At 37.0% G+C, this 18,377-nt stretch overlaps 1 protein-coding gene across 1 annotated transcript in view; it reads right to left on the bottom strand.

The window, feature by feature from the left end:
• LOC127619030 (peroxisomal membrane protein PEX14-like) overlaps positions 1-15,770 on the bottom strand; it is a 41,223-nt gene extending 25,453 nt beyond the window's left edge. Inside the window, exons 1-3 of the mRNA XM_052091756.1 lie at positions 15,728-15,770; positions 13,657-13,782; positions 4,647-4,732 (exon numbers count right to left, since the gene is read on the bottom strand). Coding sequence (XP_051947716.1) covers positions 4,647-4,732; positions 13,657-13,782; positions 15,728-15,770 — 255 coding nt within the window. The remainder of the gene's footprint in view (positions 1-4,646; positions 4,733-13,656; positions 13,783-15,727) is intronic.
• Between the last annotated feature and the right edge of the window lie 2,607 nt (positions 15,771-18,377).

Raw genomic sequence — 18,377 nt, 5'->3', positions numbered from 1 at the left:
ATATAAACCTAACTGATAGTGTATTAAAAGCAATTTGTTATTTCATGTTGCTTTTAATACACTTTTGCTTCATTTTTACTTTTATTTTGAGGGATTTTAGATGGGCTCGAGGCTTGGTCTCCCGGTCTAAAGTCCTACACTCTATCAATTGAGCTATAGTGCAAGCAAATCAAGTTGGAATATGTGTGTAAATTTAGGTAGGTCTGTAATACAAGAGTTAAAATGTATCGTTTTTCAAATGATGTGTTAAAAGTAAATGTGTTTCGATATCATAACACAGCAGGACGTAGAAAGCAGCACGTAAAACTCTGTTTGCAAAAATTTAGTTATAGTAACATTCATTCTATGAGATTAGGTTTTAGGGCTGTCAATTTGACAGAAACACTAAATTCAAATTGTTACCCTAAATATTTTCAACATTTGAATAAAATGCAGATTTTAAAGTCAGCTGATTTTTAATTGACATTGTTTCCTAAGTCCACAATTATATTAGCACCATTATATTATTGCAAGGACATTTCTGGCTGTTAAAAAAAAAAGAGCATTCCATTTTCAACAAACATGCATTAAATTAATAAATAAAAGGTTTTATTCTGTCCATATTCTCTTCAATAGGCAGTCCATATGGTGTTACACTTGCACTGATGATGCCACAGTATACTATCCCAGACACAAGCTATAATAACAGCAAAATACCACATTGTTTTACATTCATTACAGTTGTAGGGTAGCAATATTCCCAGATAGCAATGGTATTCAGCTGAACTCGGTGGTGAAGTGGATCAGACTATCAGCACAGGCCATTGGCTGTTCAATCAGATGGAACACAACAGACTGGAACCAAACATGAGGATCTTGAGACACATTTCCAAGTTGAACTCCTTTCCTGACAAAGCATTTAAAAAACTCAATGCTTAATCTGAGAAACACTTATGAGAGAGCAAGACGTACCTCCACCTACTGTAAAGGGCAGTTTACACCGAACACTTTTGCAACTATTAATTTGCTTTTCTATGTAAACTGCGCTAGACGAATGTCTTAGATTCGCTTTGTTTTTGTTTATCCAGCATCTCATGCAGGAGCGCTGTTTTTTAGATGCAGTTTCTAATTAAAAAGAACTTTAAAAAGCATCCTGAGACAACTGCTTTCTTTTAAACTGTATTTGTTGCGCTGTGTCTAGCCTTTTTTAGCGCAAGAATGCGATCCATCTGAAGTCATCGTCAGTGCTTGGTACACATCCAAAATTCATATGCACAGTTTCAGCATTCGAATGTGCATTTTATTCTTAAATTCAACGAATATTCAAATTTTAATTTGACAGCCCAACTAGGTTGTACCAAAGCTTCCTGTTGCAACAAGGTAAAGAAAACGGCGCTCATCAAGCGATTTCATTAAATGTTGTTTACTACATTTATTCTATTGGTGAATAGAGAAAAAAGAAATGGTACAATTTTAATGTTTGCACTTCACTGCATGATATCAGTATTATGTTTAACAACAGTGGATAAAACATCATTAAATTTGCCTCAATGGCTTACACTGAGGCCAAGAATTAAGCATCGGGGCATGACTCTGGGTTCAACATCATTAAATCTTTTAGCCCGCAGGCTGGTTTCTCCATTTGAACATGTCACCTTCTGAGGACAATTGCTTGTCAGAGTTTAAGCCTTCTAGAACAACATATCAAAACACTGAAAATAATCATCAAAGGTCAGCCAGCCAGTGCTTCCGCTCGACTCTCATAGCATCTCTTTTTTTATTTCCAAATGAACATGTTGATTTGGCCTCCCTAACAAACAAATGGTGCATAGAGAGGGAGATTAACATGGCATTTGGTGAATAGCTGGGTGATGTAAAGCGTAATGTGCATGCACAGGCTCTCCTTCTGGAAAACAGTTGGTCTTAACAGGTTTCCACAGCAGCGCAAGCATTATTGACACCGGCATAAGTAATAAACACTTTTAAGTTGAAAAAAATCTAAATGAGTCAACACCAGGGTAGCTAATAAGAGAGCTGCTGTGAGCTGTGTTTGCAATGTGTCCTATAGCATAAATAAAGGGGAGGAGGAGGACAGGGCATATGGTGGCACTGGTGAGCTGTTTCTTTGACATCACAGAAGTGAGAGCACTCGCACTGGGAAAGCGCCTCCCCATGACCACAGCCACGGGCACAGAGCCCACGAACAGCAGAGAGGCACACGGGGGACTTGAGAACCACAGACTGTATTTGTGTGTGTGTGTGTGTGTGTGTGTGTGTGTGTGTGTGTGTGTGTGTGTTTCAGAGAGCAAAATATTGAAAATATTAAGAGAGTGTCACAAGGAGAGAAAGAGTAAAAAGATCTAGACTGTAAGATTTTCTGAAGGAAAAGTGAGTGGTGTTTGCCCGTTTAAAAACTTCCACAATGCAGGGGTGTTGTTGGTGGTTGCCAGGGTATTGTTATGATGTTGCTAAAGTGTTTTTTTAGTGCATTGCCCTGCAGTTGCTTGGTGGTGGCAAGGGTATTCTGAGTGGTTGCTAGGTGGATGAGTATGGGTTCAAATGCCCACCCCTAAATCTCTGATATTCTGGTCACTAAATATGTATTTTTCCCAGATTTTCAAATGCCAGGTTAAAATCATAGATCTGATTGCCTAGAAAAGTAACGCTACATCTCTTCTTAATAAGCCAGACAATTTGGGGTATCCCTCATGTCCATTACACGAATGGTGCTGGATGAGTTACGCACAAAAGTTTAACAAGCATGTTAGGGGTTCGTTAGTCTCGCATAGCCAGATCTATGATCCCAGGCATAGGTCTGGGATCTACAGCAGCTTCAATTGGCCAAGAACTCCCCATTTAGATAGGACAAGCCAACTAACTGACATGTTAAGCGACCAATCACAGTCGGTTTTGACATTACGGGGTGTTTGGGGGCGGGGTTATCAGAGATGTATCATACCATAATAAAAGACCCAAATGGGGGGAAAAAATAATTTATATAATGGTGCGCAAATCTCCATGAGCGATTGCACAGAAAACATGGGGAAATTGCTGAAAATATGTAGTCTAAGAACAGCACAGAAAACCTAATTATAGAGAATTAAACAAGCAGAAAATGCTGCTTTGCTTGTGGACATCTGCTTCACTTTCTTCTACGTACCTCAAACGAAACTCTAAATTTTATTCTCTAAAATTAAAATTATCTTATTTACTCACCCACAAGCCATCAAAGACTTTCTTTCTTTAGCAGAACATAAACAAAGATTTTGAGTATTTTAACTCTGTAAGTACATACAATGCAAATGAATGGGGACTAGACATTTCAAGCTCTAAAAAGCACATAAAGGCAGCATAAAAGTAATTCATATTACTCCAGTGGTTCAATATACTGTATGTCTTCTGAAGCGATATGATATGTGTATAAATCTCCATTTTCACATTCAGAATATTAAATTGTGACTTCCTGTGTTACAATGAAAGCGGGTTGGAGCCTCATATACACTGCCGGTCAAAAGTTTTGAAACAATTACTTATTCTTTATTATATATATATATATATATATATATATATATATATATATTATTTTATTTCTTTTTTCATATATTAGAATTATAGTAAAGTCATCCAAACTATGGAATAATAGAAATGGAAATATGGGAATTATGTTGTGACTAAATAAAATCCAAAATAAATCAAAACTGTGTTATATTTTAGCATCGTCACAGTAGTCACCCTTTGCCTAGAATTTGCAGAAATGTACTCTTGACATTTTCTCAACCAATTTCTTAAGGTTTCACCCCGGGATGCTTTTTAAACAGTATTGAAGGAGTCCCATCTATGTTGGGCACTTATTGGCTTCTTTTCTTTATTATTTGCTCCAAGTCATCAATTTTTATTATTACATTTTAGTTTTATAATGAAATAAATGAATATGGTGCACAATTATATTTTTGTCTACAAAACTAATTTCAAACATTTAAGCCTTCAGATCAAAAAAATTTAAGATCATGAGAAACATTTCAGTCAAGTGTTTCAAAAGTTTTGACAGGTAGTGTACATAACAGCAGTCATGTGGGCTACTGTAAATGAGGACTGGCTTTATAGGCCTGTGTCCTGAGAGCATCAGAGAGATTAACTGAAGTGGCCAAGTGCAGAAAAAAATCTATTTTCTGACGCCAAATGGGCATGGCAATAACCAGACAGCCCCAATCCATTGTACACACAAAACATGCATCCTAATCATGACATCATGGGACTTCTGTATCTTCCATCATTGCAAACGCTCTCTAAGGGGCCAGTTTTCCCTTTTGATTCTCTTATAAAACAAAAGTCTACATGCCCCTGTGGGCACTGTCTCTCCTCCACTCGATGGGGCCTGATGGCCCTCGCACCCATCTGTGCCCACATACAAAATTGTGTGGTGATTAACAGTGTATTTAGACAGCAGTGTGAGGAGCGATACTGGGTTTTTCCGAATGAGAAAAGAAAGTGGAGATGTAGGGGTTGAGATGAGTTCATACTGATGACGTTTGACATATTGACCAAGCACAGCACTGGGCTTACTGAGCTCAACCTCAATGCAACACACAAATGATGGGAAAGGCTTGAGTTCTCATTATGATTAACACATTTTGAGAAAAGAGATTTCTGGTAGCACAGACACGTACCCGGTAAAGATGATGGAAGCCAAAGGCCATTCCTGTCAAGATTACAGCCAAGGCACCGTAGTCTCTCCATCTGTATCCAGGGGAATCTGAAGAGAAACATACACGATTTTGCCAAACCTCAAGAAATGCTATCCCTAGTCAAGGTAGACACCATATTTAACTTAATGCGATCAAAAAACTGGATATGAGGGAGCAGCCCATTCAGTGGGTCTCATACATGAAACGAGTCGAACAAATTTTTTGAAAATCATTCAATGCAACAATTGACACACATATTACGCACATTTACATGTGTTTTTTTAATGAAGAATTAACAAAACAAAAAAAAATCAATACCACAATTTATGTAGAATGGTTCATGAATGATTTAAACCGAAATGTGTTCAATGTGACACTATACGCAAGTATGGTTTATGCTTTACTTAAAAAAGAAATTTGTTCAAATGGACAATTTATGTAAGAATGTTTTTATGTACAATATACACAAAAATTAGTTGTGCTCGTTTTATGAATGAGGCCCAAAATATGTGTCAACTGTTCCGGGTTCAATAGAAGTTTAGCTCAATCAACAGCGTTTCTGGCATAATTTTGATTACCACAATTTTTTTTTGATTTACTTGTCCCTCCTTTTCTTTAAAAAAAAAAGAAAAAAAGAAGAAGCAGAAGTCTGGGTTACAGTGAGGCACTTACAATGGAAGTAAATGGGGTCAATCTGTAAATGTAAAAAAACTCAGTTTCAAAAGTATAGACACAAGATGCAAACAATAATTGCGTTAACATGATTTTTCTGTGCAAAGTTATATCCAATTTTACAACTTCGTTGCCATGATAACTTAATGCCATAAACACTAAAACTACCATAAAAATTATTTAAACTTTACATCTCAAATAATACACAAGTTTAAACAGAAGAATTAATTTAAGTGCTTTTATAACATTCATGCTTTAAATGTCTGCCTTTAAAGGTGCACACATTAATTTTTGTCCTCATTTAAAAGGTTTTTCTTCTAAAGAAATGAATTGTATTTTTGAAACATGTATACAATCACTAGCCACTCATGTGAGATGAAGAGTTCAGTCTTATCAGTACCCTAATAAAAGCTGTTTTATTCTACACGGGGCAAGGGCGCCTCATGGGGGCAGCCAATTTTAGCATCACAAGACCAGCTGAATACTACAGGCTTAATCTCAGTAACTGCCCTGTTATTGGACACTTTCATTCATGAATTTAATTAATCCTGGTTTACTGCGCATAGTGAATTTCAACAATGACATTAGTAACTGAAAACTACTGTGTTTGTATGATGTAGCACCAGGCCACTAGGTGTCAGTGTAAGCCACTGTAAGCCAATTCGACATACTTCAAACAATTACTGAGTGCACCTTTAAACTCTACAAAGATTGGCCCCATTCATTGTCATTGTAAGTGCCTCACTATAACCTCGATTTGTGATTTTGTTTTTTTAATGAGGAACGAGTCCAAAAATGTGTTGTAGTAATTAACATTATGCCACAAATGCTTGATGATTGAGCTTAACTTTTATTGAACCTGGAATATTTTTTAAGACAATATGACATACTGAACAGACTGTACTTTTATTCCTCACAGGCTCATTTTTGTTTACGTCAAATTAAATATGCCATCTATCATGACTGAAGTCAATAGACATATACGTAAATGAATGTTCTTGCTCTGAGAAGAGAAGAGATGGAGAATTAAAAGAAAAAGAAACAAACTAATTATCTCATTTCATGTGACTGTGGAAAATTGACTAAAAGAAGCGTAATCTAGATCTGATCTTCTAGAATAAGTACCACATTACGGCAAAACATAAAATTACCAATTTTATCAGCTATGACTGAGTATAACGGAAAGTCCCACTTACAATATTTGAGGGGGAAATCACTCTGTTAAGGGTAATTGTGATGTTGAAAAAACGTAAATGAGAATAATTTAAATGATTACTTGCACGGCTTCTGCTCAGAGCTTGAACAAGTGTTCACTAGTGGTGAGATGCAGTGTGAATGTCACATAAGCACAGCGAGTACTTTCAGGAAATAAAAGGCGACATCAAAGAGTTCCTCCTCACACTCATTTTCAGAGAGAGACGTTGACCCAGCAGAACACACACACACACACACACACACACACACACACACACACACACACACACACACACATGTTGTGTTTCCATGTTTTATGGGGACTTTCCATAGACATAATGGTTTTTATACTGTACAAACTTTATATTCTATCCCCTAAACCTAACCCTACCCCTAAACCTAACCCTCACAGAAAACATTCTGCATTTTTACATTTTCAAAAAACATAATTTAGTATGATTTCTAAGCTGTTTTCCTCATGGGGACCGACAAAATGTCCCCACAAGGTCAAAAATTTCGGGTTTTACTATCCTTATGGGGACATTTGGTCCCCACAAAGTGATAAATACACGCTCACACACACACACACACACACACACACACACACACACACACACACACACACACACACACACACACACACACACACACACACACACACACACACACATATATACACACAGCTATAAAGTTCTGATTATTTAAGGGATAGTTTAGCCAATAATAAAAATGCTGTCATTAATTCAAAATTTCTACTTTTGTGTTCCACAAACAAATATAAAGTCATACCCAGGGCTCAACATTTTGTTATGTGAATTGGTCATTCACTTGTCCGAGTAAAAAAGTTAATTATCCGGAGAGAAAAAGGACATTTAAGTTACATGCTCATGTAACATGTCAAAGTTTATGTTGTATATTTTTCAAAAATGAAGACAGATGCCCAAGCTAATAGCGTACGTATGCAATCAACTCAATTCTCTGCGACATAAATATAAACTGCACCGGGTAGGGGAGGAGGCTATTGTCATTTGATAATTATTATCTTACATATGGTAGTCAAATAAACAAAAGCCCTCATCACCATCATTTACAACAGGGATGCTCATAGTTCTATGGAATGAGATAAACTTTTTCATCATGTTATTGCAGCAAGATCTGCCATTTACAATAAAGGCTTTACATTATCACAATACCAAAATTGTAGTAGTTGGTAGTGGTTTCAAATTATTTAAGACTTGTAAACAGTCAGTAATAAAATAACAATAAAAACCCAGCAATGAATAGAAATAGATAAAAAAAAATAGTCTTAAAATTCTGTTCTTGTATTACAGCTTTAAATGTTTTTTATAGCAGTAGGCTATCAAGTATTCAAGTAAACAGAATGAAATTACTACTACTGGTCTTCACTGTATGATTATACAACATTAATCATTTTAAAGCTACTAAAGTTACTCAGTCAAGAGCAGTAAATGTTTTCTCATTTTCTTATAATCGTTTGATAATTATAATGACACACTAGACGGCAGCAGTTCTATAGGCTTACATTTATACTTATACTTACAAGTCACATATTTTAACACAAATACTCTTTTTTTTTCTCTGCAGTTTACGTTCACTTTAGACTAGGGATGCACCGATACCACTTTTTCTCTTCCGATCCGATTCCGACATTGGAAATCTCAGTATCGGCCGATACCGATCCCAATTCGATACCAGTGGTGTTTTTTTGCATAAACAGTTTAGAATATCTTTACATTATTGTGTGGAACTAATTGGGTGTGCTCTTTAATATGTAAAGAAACACAAACCTGTAACTATACGTTATTTCAATATAAATGTATAGCTTATTAAGAAACACTTTATTGTTAACTAGTATACTTGATAATGTAGCAGCAAAATTAACAGTAATTCCAGTATATGTCATCAGGACATGAAGCCGTTTTTGTATTTATAAAAAAAAATTTGCAAACATTTTTCGACTTGTATCTGGACTTTAAAGGACTTGGAACTCTTTTTTGTTAAATTTAGTTGTAAGATATCAGCTCACTTTCTATTCACACCCATTCAACTTTGTAAACAAATAATGATATATTATAATACTCATGCACCTTTAACTTTTAAACCCTCATGCTTTTATTTTGACATTCTAAACTCTCCAGGAATCCTGTATGTGTGCCTGTTTGTAGGCAAGTTCACAGTAGTTTAATTAGATTCTTATTAAAATTCTTGTAAAATGCACCTCCGGTGCTGTCTAAATGCATATTATAAGTGAACCGAACTATTGAGCATCTACATCTGAGATGTGGTTTGTTAGTAGCCCTCAAATATTGCGCACCGCGTTAAGGCTAAAAATAGCCAGGAGTGTGTGTGTGTGTGTAAACAGAGCAGAGCCATTCACTGACGCGCTGGAGCTGCACGTGCATTTTATATATTTACTTATTAAACACAGCCTTTTGTGATTCACAGAGCTATCACACGTCTTCAAGTGGCTATGAATAAAATGCACGAGTCTTATGAACTACTTTAATTGTTTTTTTATGGTTCTTATATGTCATTTATTGAACTTGACAGCAACGAACATGACTAACACACAGTATCGGATTTGGATCGGGCTCGTCAGACCGATACCCGATCCGTTTAAAAACGTCAGGATCGGTGCATCCCTACTTTAGACATCACTCCCTGTGTTTACATGAATACCTCACCAAGACGGGCATCTTGGTGGAATTTTTAAATGCATCTGACCATTCAGGCGTGCATGAGCATTTTCGGAACACACGCGCATGTTCAGCACACACACTTAAGCCGCCTGTCAATCAAACAGGGCGAGGCTGTTACTAGATCGCTTGCAGATTATAAAATTGCATGCTCTTGATTACTTTTGACAACAGATTAAGAATATTAACTTTCTAATAAGTGACACAGGCCAAGGCTATCACAAATATAGGTGGTTATTTTTTTGCTTGTCCGGCCAGGCAAGTAAAATTCTTTCACTTGCACCTTAAAAAATCCACTTGTCCCGGACAAGCGTTAATGTCAAGCCCTGATCACGGGTTTTAACATATAGCCCTGCCCCAGTTTCATGGCATTGGTTGAGTAAATGTTGCAGTGTCAGACTGATCAGTTGCTCTAACAAAGAGAGCAATGTTTTGACAGGGGCACAGTGTGTTTACAGGGAAATCAACCTACTAAAGTCTTAACTCCAGTTTTCTGCATATTAAGCTGGGAGAGGAGAAAGTGTTTCAACACTGACATTGTTTTTACATTACAGCATCAAGTTGAATTTTTGCTAGCTTGCAAAAGCAGGAGAAGCCGTTTCAATGGATGCAATCTGGCATGGATCTGCCAACAGAAAGTAAGGATAAATTATCATGCAAATGTTTAAAGCCACACCAAGCAGAGAAGTAATTAAAGCAAGCCTGGCTTTGGCAGGTCAACATGTCAGATACAAAATGCTCCATTTTGTAACATAGCAAGGTCTGTGGAACAGGTGTGTTACTGTAATTTGTTTGAATCTGCTCTACTGAATACAAATAGGCAGGCTCTCTAATTGACTAGCAAAGCAACACTTGTTTTGTTTTTTTATCAAGTAAAAGAGTTTACAGATGAAGAAATGAACAGTACCTTTGACAAAAATTTCTAAAATGATGTACTTATGAAATGAAGACTAGACATATCAAGAGGCCTAGAAAAAGCTGTTTTATTCTACATGGAGGCAGCCATGTTGAGATTATATGACCAGCTGAATACTACTAACTTAATTTTGGTAACCCGCCTATTATTGGACACATTTAGATGTGGAAAATCATGAGTGACAAAAACATCTTTGAATAGGGAAAGGGTTGAAAACCGTAAGAATAAGTGCCAAAAGAGTTGTAATCATTGGCATGCTAAGGGCACAAGAGATGAGTATTACACTAACTAAGCACTATATAAGGAACACTATGATCCTAATAAATAGCCTGACGTGGTCTTCTGCAGTTGTAGCCCATACGCCTGAAGGTTCGATTTGTTGTGCATTCTGAGATGCTATTCTGTTCGCTACAATTGAACAGTCTTTCCTGCCTTTCTGTCAATTCGAACCAGTCTGGCCATTCTCTGCTGACCTCTCTCATCAACAAGGTGTAGAACTGCCACTCACTGGATGTTTTTGGCATCATTCTGAATAAACTCTAGAGACTGCTGTGAAAATCTCAGGAGATCATATATATATATGATTTTATTTTTTAAATACTTTTAATTTTAAATCCTTTATCCTGGAACTGCTAGCTAATTCATTAAAATGTTTTATAAAAAAATGTGTAATTTAAAACTTGTAATTTGGACTTGCTGCTATTTAAGGTTTGACAGATGTAACAAAAGATGTAAAAAAGAGACAATGTCTAACTGAATAGACTGAATAGTAATAATTTTAGATCAAAATTTCACACAAGCAAAATTCTACATGTCAACCACAAGGTCAAGTTTTCTCATTTCAGGTTGCATTCTACGCCTGAAAGCAAATTAAAAACATCAGCAAACCAGCAGCTTCCTAAAACTTCCATTTTAATAACTTCTGACACATTGTCACTTTTGTTTCAATTGTAAACACCACATTAACAGAAGTAAATTTCACAAGTGTCCTTGCCGAAGTGTATGGCGTGTAGGACTCCAATGATGGTGGTTTGGGTAAATTCAGATTCCTTGAGCTAAACTGTCCCTGACCGATCCCCTACTTCAACCAAGGTCCAAACTGAGCTCCTCTTCCAACCTCTGTACCCCCTCCACCTCCACTTTCCATTCCTGCTTTTTATTTGGTCACTTAAGGTGTGAGCATGGCCTCCATTCCCTTTTTTCCAATCTCCGTTCAAATTTATTGGGTTCAGAGAAGGCTCTACTGTCCTTCTGCTGCTTGAAAATAGAGATCAGTGTATCCATTACTCCGACAGAGATGGATGCAGGTCTCTATGCATCGTCACCATAACAAGGACATCAGAGAGAGGGACCCACTCTTTCCAGCCTGACCTACGTGAACATCTCCTCACTCTCCACTCATTATGCCATTCTCTCATAGCCGTTTTGATATAAAACCCCCCCACTCTAGTGGGGCTGGAGCCTAACTACACGGCCATCCCATCAACATCGCTTTCATTACAAAACATGAGATGGCTGAGAGTCAAGGACAGAGTGGCAATAAATGAGGGTGGAATACATCTGGAATCATTGTCATACAGGTTAAGCATTATGCGAACTTCATTCAGGATTGGTAAATCAGCGGCCGGCCTGGAGCTCATAACCCGCAGAGGTAATAAAGATACAGGCTGGAAAAAGGCCCTTCCTGGCCTAACCACGCAGGCCACACTCGGTAGATTGTCGTAACATAGCGGACATCATATCTCCTGTCATAGTGGAATTAATTACATGCCTACACAAATGGGAACCACAGCCACTGTGGTTCATATAAAAATAAAACCACTGAGGGATCAACAATAAGTTTCGTTTCTTCTTATTGTTGGACCAGTAGTTCAAATTTGTACATGTCCTGCCAATACTTTCACTGGCACCACTAAAAAAGAAAAAATCACATGCACACGCGCCCACACACACTTGCCCACACACACGCGCCCACACGCGCACACACACGCGCACGCACACGCGCACGCCACACACACACACACACACACACACACACACACACACACACACACACACACACACACACACACACACACACACACACACACACAAGCAAGCAACATGTTTTATTATATGTCCCAGAATATTTGTTTGAGATTTTTTCTAAATATATTTTTTTCTATTTTTTCTAAATATAAGTTTTTAACAAAAAACTAAAGCAAACAGACAAGAAAATTAAGATACAAAAAATATTTATGTTGCTTGTATAATTTTAAACCCATTTTAACTGATGCTTTCACTATAGCAATTTTGACAAAACATTACCAATGTTAGCCGGCTTGGTAATTTTACCTTGTTGGCATACTTAAATAAGCAGAATTTGCAACACTGTATCACTGAAAAACAAATGTTTAAGTTTGCAAGGCATATATAGGCCCTGCCACTGGTTTAAAGGAATACATTTAACTGGGTTCAATACAAGTGCTCAATTGTCAGCATTTGTGGCATAATGTTGATTACCACAATTTTGACACTTTTGATGGAAGTGAATGGGGCCAATCCGTAAACATTAAAATACTCACTGTTTCAAAATATAGCCACTAGGAATGGGCATTTTGTACTCGACAATTACTCGAGGGGCAATGACATGTACATAACTGTATATATAATAACATGTCTGACAAACGTCTTTGGCTGCTGCATTGCGTCTTGTTGTTCCAGTGTATTGTCTATTCATTATTATCGTCAGCTATAAAATAATCTGTTACAAAATGTATAAAAGATTAAATAATCAAAATATAATGCATCATATTTTGTCATTATGTGAAGATACGCAGCCCAACTCAATGAAAGCATGTGCACGCATCTGTTTGTTCTTCCTTCAGGTTACCGTAGTCATCTTAGCAAATATTTTTTCGCTTTTAATTACTTTACAGCTTAAATAATACACGTAATTCATGTAAGTGCTTTTATAAAATTATAAGTTTCTCATTTTAGCCTTTAAACCCTCCAGAAATTGACCCCATTCACTTCCATAGTAAGTACCTCACTGTGACCTCGATTTTTGCTTTTTTTAAAGAAATGGAGGGACAAGTTGACATTTTTTGTGGTAATCGAAATTATGCCACAAATACTGTCGATTGAGCTTCACTTGTATTGAACCCGGAATATTCCATTAAGATAATAGCTGTTTTGATATATTTTTTCGGATGCTTATAAAAATATTTGCGCAATATTGCACTTTCCCTAGCTGCGACTTCTGTGCAGTTGACCTGTTCTGAATTGATATATAGTCTTAGGTTTAAACAGGATTATGGGAGCACAGAGGAGACGTCTTCAATGGGGGACTCATTTAATATAGTCACGCACCATTTGTCAGAGAAAATCTACTAGACTAGATGAGTCATGTTAAAGGAGCACATTGGCAAGGAAAATATACAGTAAGGGGATGGGTGGAGGGGTTACAGGGTAGACCACCTATCCAAACAAAAGTTATTGCAGCAATACTCACTGTATGGGACAGGGGCCAGCGGAAGGGGGTAGGTGATATGTGAGGGTCCTGGAACGCTGAGAGCCAGTGGCTCCTCTGTACCGCCAGAACGCTGGATGGCCAACTCTACCTCCTCATCAGTCAGACCTGCATGGATGTAATGTGGAATATATTCAAACACATACAACTGGCAGAAAACTTCAGAAATTACTAGAAACACATTAGGATGAAAGTTCTAGTGACCTTGATGCAATATAGCGTGTATAGCGTGCAAAATCGTGTTTATTAAACCTGAAGAGATATTCCATGAAGCACTGCGAATGACGTAATCAATTCAGCCTTTCTACATTCTCAACCTACTGATTTTGCAATAAAACTTCAAATTAATTTATTATATACATATCATTTACTCACACTCATGCCATCCCAGATGTGTATGACTTTCTTTCTTCTGCTGAACACAAACAAAGATTTCTAGAAGAATATCAGCTCTTTAGGTCCATACAATGCAAGCGAAAGGAGGCCACAAGGACTCCAGTGGTTAAATCCATACCTTCAGAAGTGATATGACAGGTGTGGGTGAGAAACGGTTCAAAATGTAAGTCATTTTTTACTATCAATCCCCACTTTCGCATTCTTCTTTTGTTTTTGGCAATTCACATTCTTTGTGTAAATCACCACCTACTGGGCAGGGAGAAGATTATATAGTAAAAAAGGACTAACACATCGATCTGTTTCTCACTCACACCTATCACATTTCTTCTGAAGGTATGGATTTAACCACTGGAGTTTTATGGATTACTTTATGCTGCCTTTATGTGCTTTGTGGAGCATCACATTTTTGGCACCCATTTACTTGCATTGTGAGAACCTACAGAGCTGAGATATTCTTCTCAAAATCTTTGTTTGTGTTCAGCAGAAGATAGAAAGTCACAACTGGGATGTCACAAGGGTGAGTACATGATGAAAGAATTTTCATTTTTGGGTGAACTGTTCCTTTAAATCAATGACAAAACACACATAGTTTTATTTTGTGATGTCGTTTTTAATTTGTTTACTGTATTCGCAATGTTTGGTGGAACAGTAATTAATTCCCTAAGCCCACTTGAACCATGCTAAGTCTTGTACTATTGTCTTTTTTCTGATTTTCAAATATTTATTTTCTTCAAATCAAAAGTAATGTAATATTGTGATTCATCTCAAAGCTCAATGGTTTGGCCTAGAATTCTGTATTAAATAATTTTTGGCTATACCAATGGAGAAAATGGATGGCAAAAATACTTCCAGAACCAAAGGTGCTGAAAAAGTTGGAGTGGGAGGGCACTGAAAAAGTTGTGATATAAAACAGTGTATCCTTGCCTGTCCTCAGAAACTTGCAAATAACTCTAATCATTAAAACCCTTGGAAAACTGGGTTAATAGAATTATAGGCAGCAGATGTTGCCAAAAGGAGCAGCTCTGGAGGTACAAAGCTCTGAGCGCCTGTCCATTACATTCAGATCTCCAGAACAGAGCCTGTCCATTTCCTGCTGCTATATTTCCCCAGGTAGAACTTAGCGAAGCCCCAGACAGATAAAATGCATTATTTTAATTTCTTCATTGTAATGTAAATGTATTACATAATTTTGCAAAATGCCAATATAATTTAATCTTCTGATCTTTTTTAATGATTTTAGTGGTGATTAAATTGCATAGTGGTCCCTGATGGAAAATGACAGAAGAGGAGGGAAAAAATCTAATATTAATATTTCCTTTTGTGGCAAAAAGGCAGCTATACTGCACATAGTCATTGATCTGTATCTTGTCATGATTATTAAGCAACTCAGTGTGGGCCTAAACAAAGTAACAGTGCAGACAGAAGCGGAAAACGCCTGTTAGTTGAATGTACTTGTGCTCTGACATTTAATGAACACATAAAATAAGAGAAAACATTATAGGCTTCCTCTACAATTGGCACATAAAACCCAAATGCATTAACATCGCCATTTAGAGCCAATGGTTTAAAAAGGCTTGAGTTTCTATTAAACTGTACATTTCACATATCAACTGAATAAATCTACTGTATCCTAGAACACACACATACTCACTCTGACCTTTGTTTGTCCACAGTATACTGGAGTGTGTCACGTCTGTCATTGCGTATTTAGTCTCTCTCTCGCTGTTTACTAAAGATATCCCCTTGGGCATTCCTCTACTCTATTCCACATGCTTTCATACAGCACGGCTGCCTGCCAGGGAGCCAAAAGGCTGAGCTTTGCTCCAAATTCAGCTGTTTAAAGAGCAGACAGCAAGCTGTTTCTGTACTGTAATACACACATCATAAATGTGGTAAATGCCAGTGCCACATGTGCTTAAATAGAGCAGAGAGAGCTGGGAGCTTGGCAGAGAACAGAGCCTGAGCCTGTAAAGCCTTGTCTGCTGTCGGCTGGGTATGAAATCACAGTCAAACTTCATAGAGCAGCATTAACAACACAGAAAAACAATACAATAGAACACAGACACCAAAAGATGAAGTAGGAATGCATAATACATATTGGTTACTATATCAGTATTGGACAATATTAGTGTTTCTTTTTAATTATCGTAAGGATCTGATTAGGTTAGACATTGGAAACAAATATTTAAGGCCTTATTTTTATTTATTTTTCACATTTAAACAGTAAGCTCGTTTTATATGCCACAGTTAACAATCTTTACCACATTGTAGGATTCTGATGCCTGATTTCAGTTAAAAAAAAAATTAACTGGCAAAACAAGATTTACATTGTAATATCGGCAATTATTAAAAAAAATGCTGGCTTTAGGCCAAAATTTCTATAGTGTTGCAACTTTAACCAGAGGTTAATGAAGCAATAAGCCACAAGAGGCCTTAACCCCCTTAACCGGGGTAAAGTCACTGAAACACACTGCCTCGAGTGGCTTATTGCTTTTATTTAATGACGGCAATATAAATATGATAAAATACACCAATGTTCAGTCAAGACTTAAATTAATAATTAAAATTTGAATAAACAATTTTTCCACCAATTAATATAGTTCATTAGCCTAACTGTAGGCTGTATGCAGTTAACAAGAATTTTTGCAACTTGGTACTTTAATACAGAGTGTGTGGTCACCCATATGAGTTTATCATCGATTTTGCAACAGCTCCGAAAATGTGCCACTTTCAATCTGAATTGATTCTGAACTATCCATTTTATAAAAGTAATTTTATTGCATTTCTAAAGTTTTTTTTTATATAAGGAAAAATGAGGTATCAGCTCTAAATTGTGCAAACAGCACAACTTTCCACTTGAGGTGGCAGGAGGGCACAGCGACAAATGCTGTGTAATATCCATAATGTATGACATAGATCTCTCTCTACATTAAACCATATTTCCCTTTACTGTCAAAAATGATACTTAAAAAAAATTATACCCCCACCATTTCCATTAAAATGACCATATCCTGAGTTTTATCTCTCTTGCAGAAATCTCTTGGTTGAGGTCAAAGTTAAGAGGATTTTTTTTTTCCTAAACAGAGTGGAAGGGCAGGTTCTGTGGCGGTTGAAATGGCCCTGAAAAATCTTGAATAATTGAAGGCAAATATTGGTCATCCTGTCTTGCATGGCATTCAAAGAGCCAGGAAGCAGCCACCGCCATGTACTGAGCTGGTGCAGTCAGTCTGTACTGTCCAATAAGCAATAATGTGTCCCAGGACTCCCTATTCATCTGACCACACCAGACTGCATGGTGGCAGACTATTGAATGCAACTTGGAGGCCCCCTCTCATTTCCTCCCACTCAAACTAGTGGAAAAGACGCTCTCTGGAAGTTCATGTTTTCCTATGTTCACCTTAGAATGAACGTGCCATTATCTAAGGATGAAATTAACAAATATGTACATATTTCTAATATAATTTGAATGCTTAAATAGCACCCCCTTGTGCAACTACAAAGGAGGCTGCCATGCATCAAAATAAGATGCATACAATTTCATTAACATGTCTGCTTTTCTTAGGGATTTTTGGACTCACTCAGCTGTTTCGTTTCCTCTGATGCCTTTATTACAAACAAAATGGCACGACACATGAAAGACCTTTGAGATCCAATTGAAAAGAAGGGAAAACAAGAGTGAATTTTACATATGAAAGGAAAAAGGACACAAAATTACATTTTCAAAACTTGTGGAATGACCCCTAGGACCCCTATTTCAGATCAACCTGCTAGTAGATTAATGTTTTTAAGACATAAATTACATCTAATGACGACACCGTAAAAAGAAACAATAATGGAAAGCTATTCTGTATTTCATTATACTGTATTATTTGGAGCACCTGATACACGCGCAGCCTGTTTATGAGTCACCATATTAGCAGATGCTCAGCCGAAGCATTTGCTTTGACCTTGCCATTCTCATTGGGGCATGAAATTACGGTGGTGGCACGGTGATATTACAGCTATAAATACTGTAAACTGCATATCTGGGCTACGTTTTCTATTGTCTTTCAACATAAACCTGATTGGTATTTATTTAAAGGAAAACCCATTGCTCTCCATGTTATTTATGGCTCTATTTTCTAGGCGCTTATTTTCAGGATGTTTTTCTTTTGCCCTTTTTTAAAGAGTGATGATGTGAATCATCCAGCCATAAAGTGGAATTCTCCAATTTTGGTACTTGTGAACTTTATAGGTTAAGGGCAAGCTCAGAGGGGCAATTATAAAATTTCTTACTGCAATATTTGGCTGTTAAAGTTGACTGCTAT

Source organism: Xyrauchen texanus, chromosome 25, assembly GCF_025860055.1.
Source record: "Xyrauchen texanus isolate HMW12.3.18 chromosome 25, RBS_HiC_50CHRs, whole genome shotgun sequence".
In the NCBI taxonomy this organism is placed as follows: domain Eukaryota; kingdom Metazoa; phylum Chordata; class Actinopteri; order Cypriniformes; family Catostomidae; genus Xyrauchen; species Xyrauchen texanus.
The sequence above is the reverse complement of the archived record's forward strand: the minus strand, read 5'-3'. Positions and strand labels throughout refer to the sequence as shown.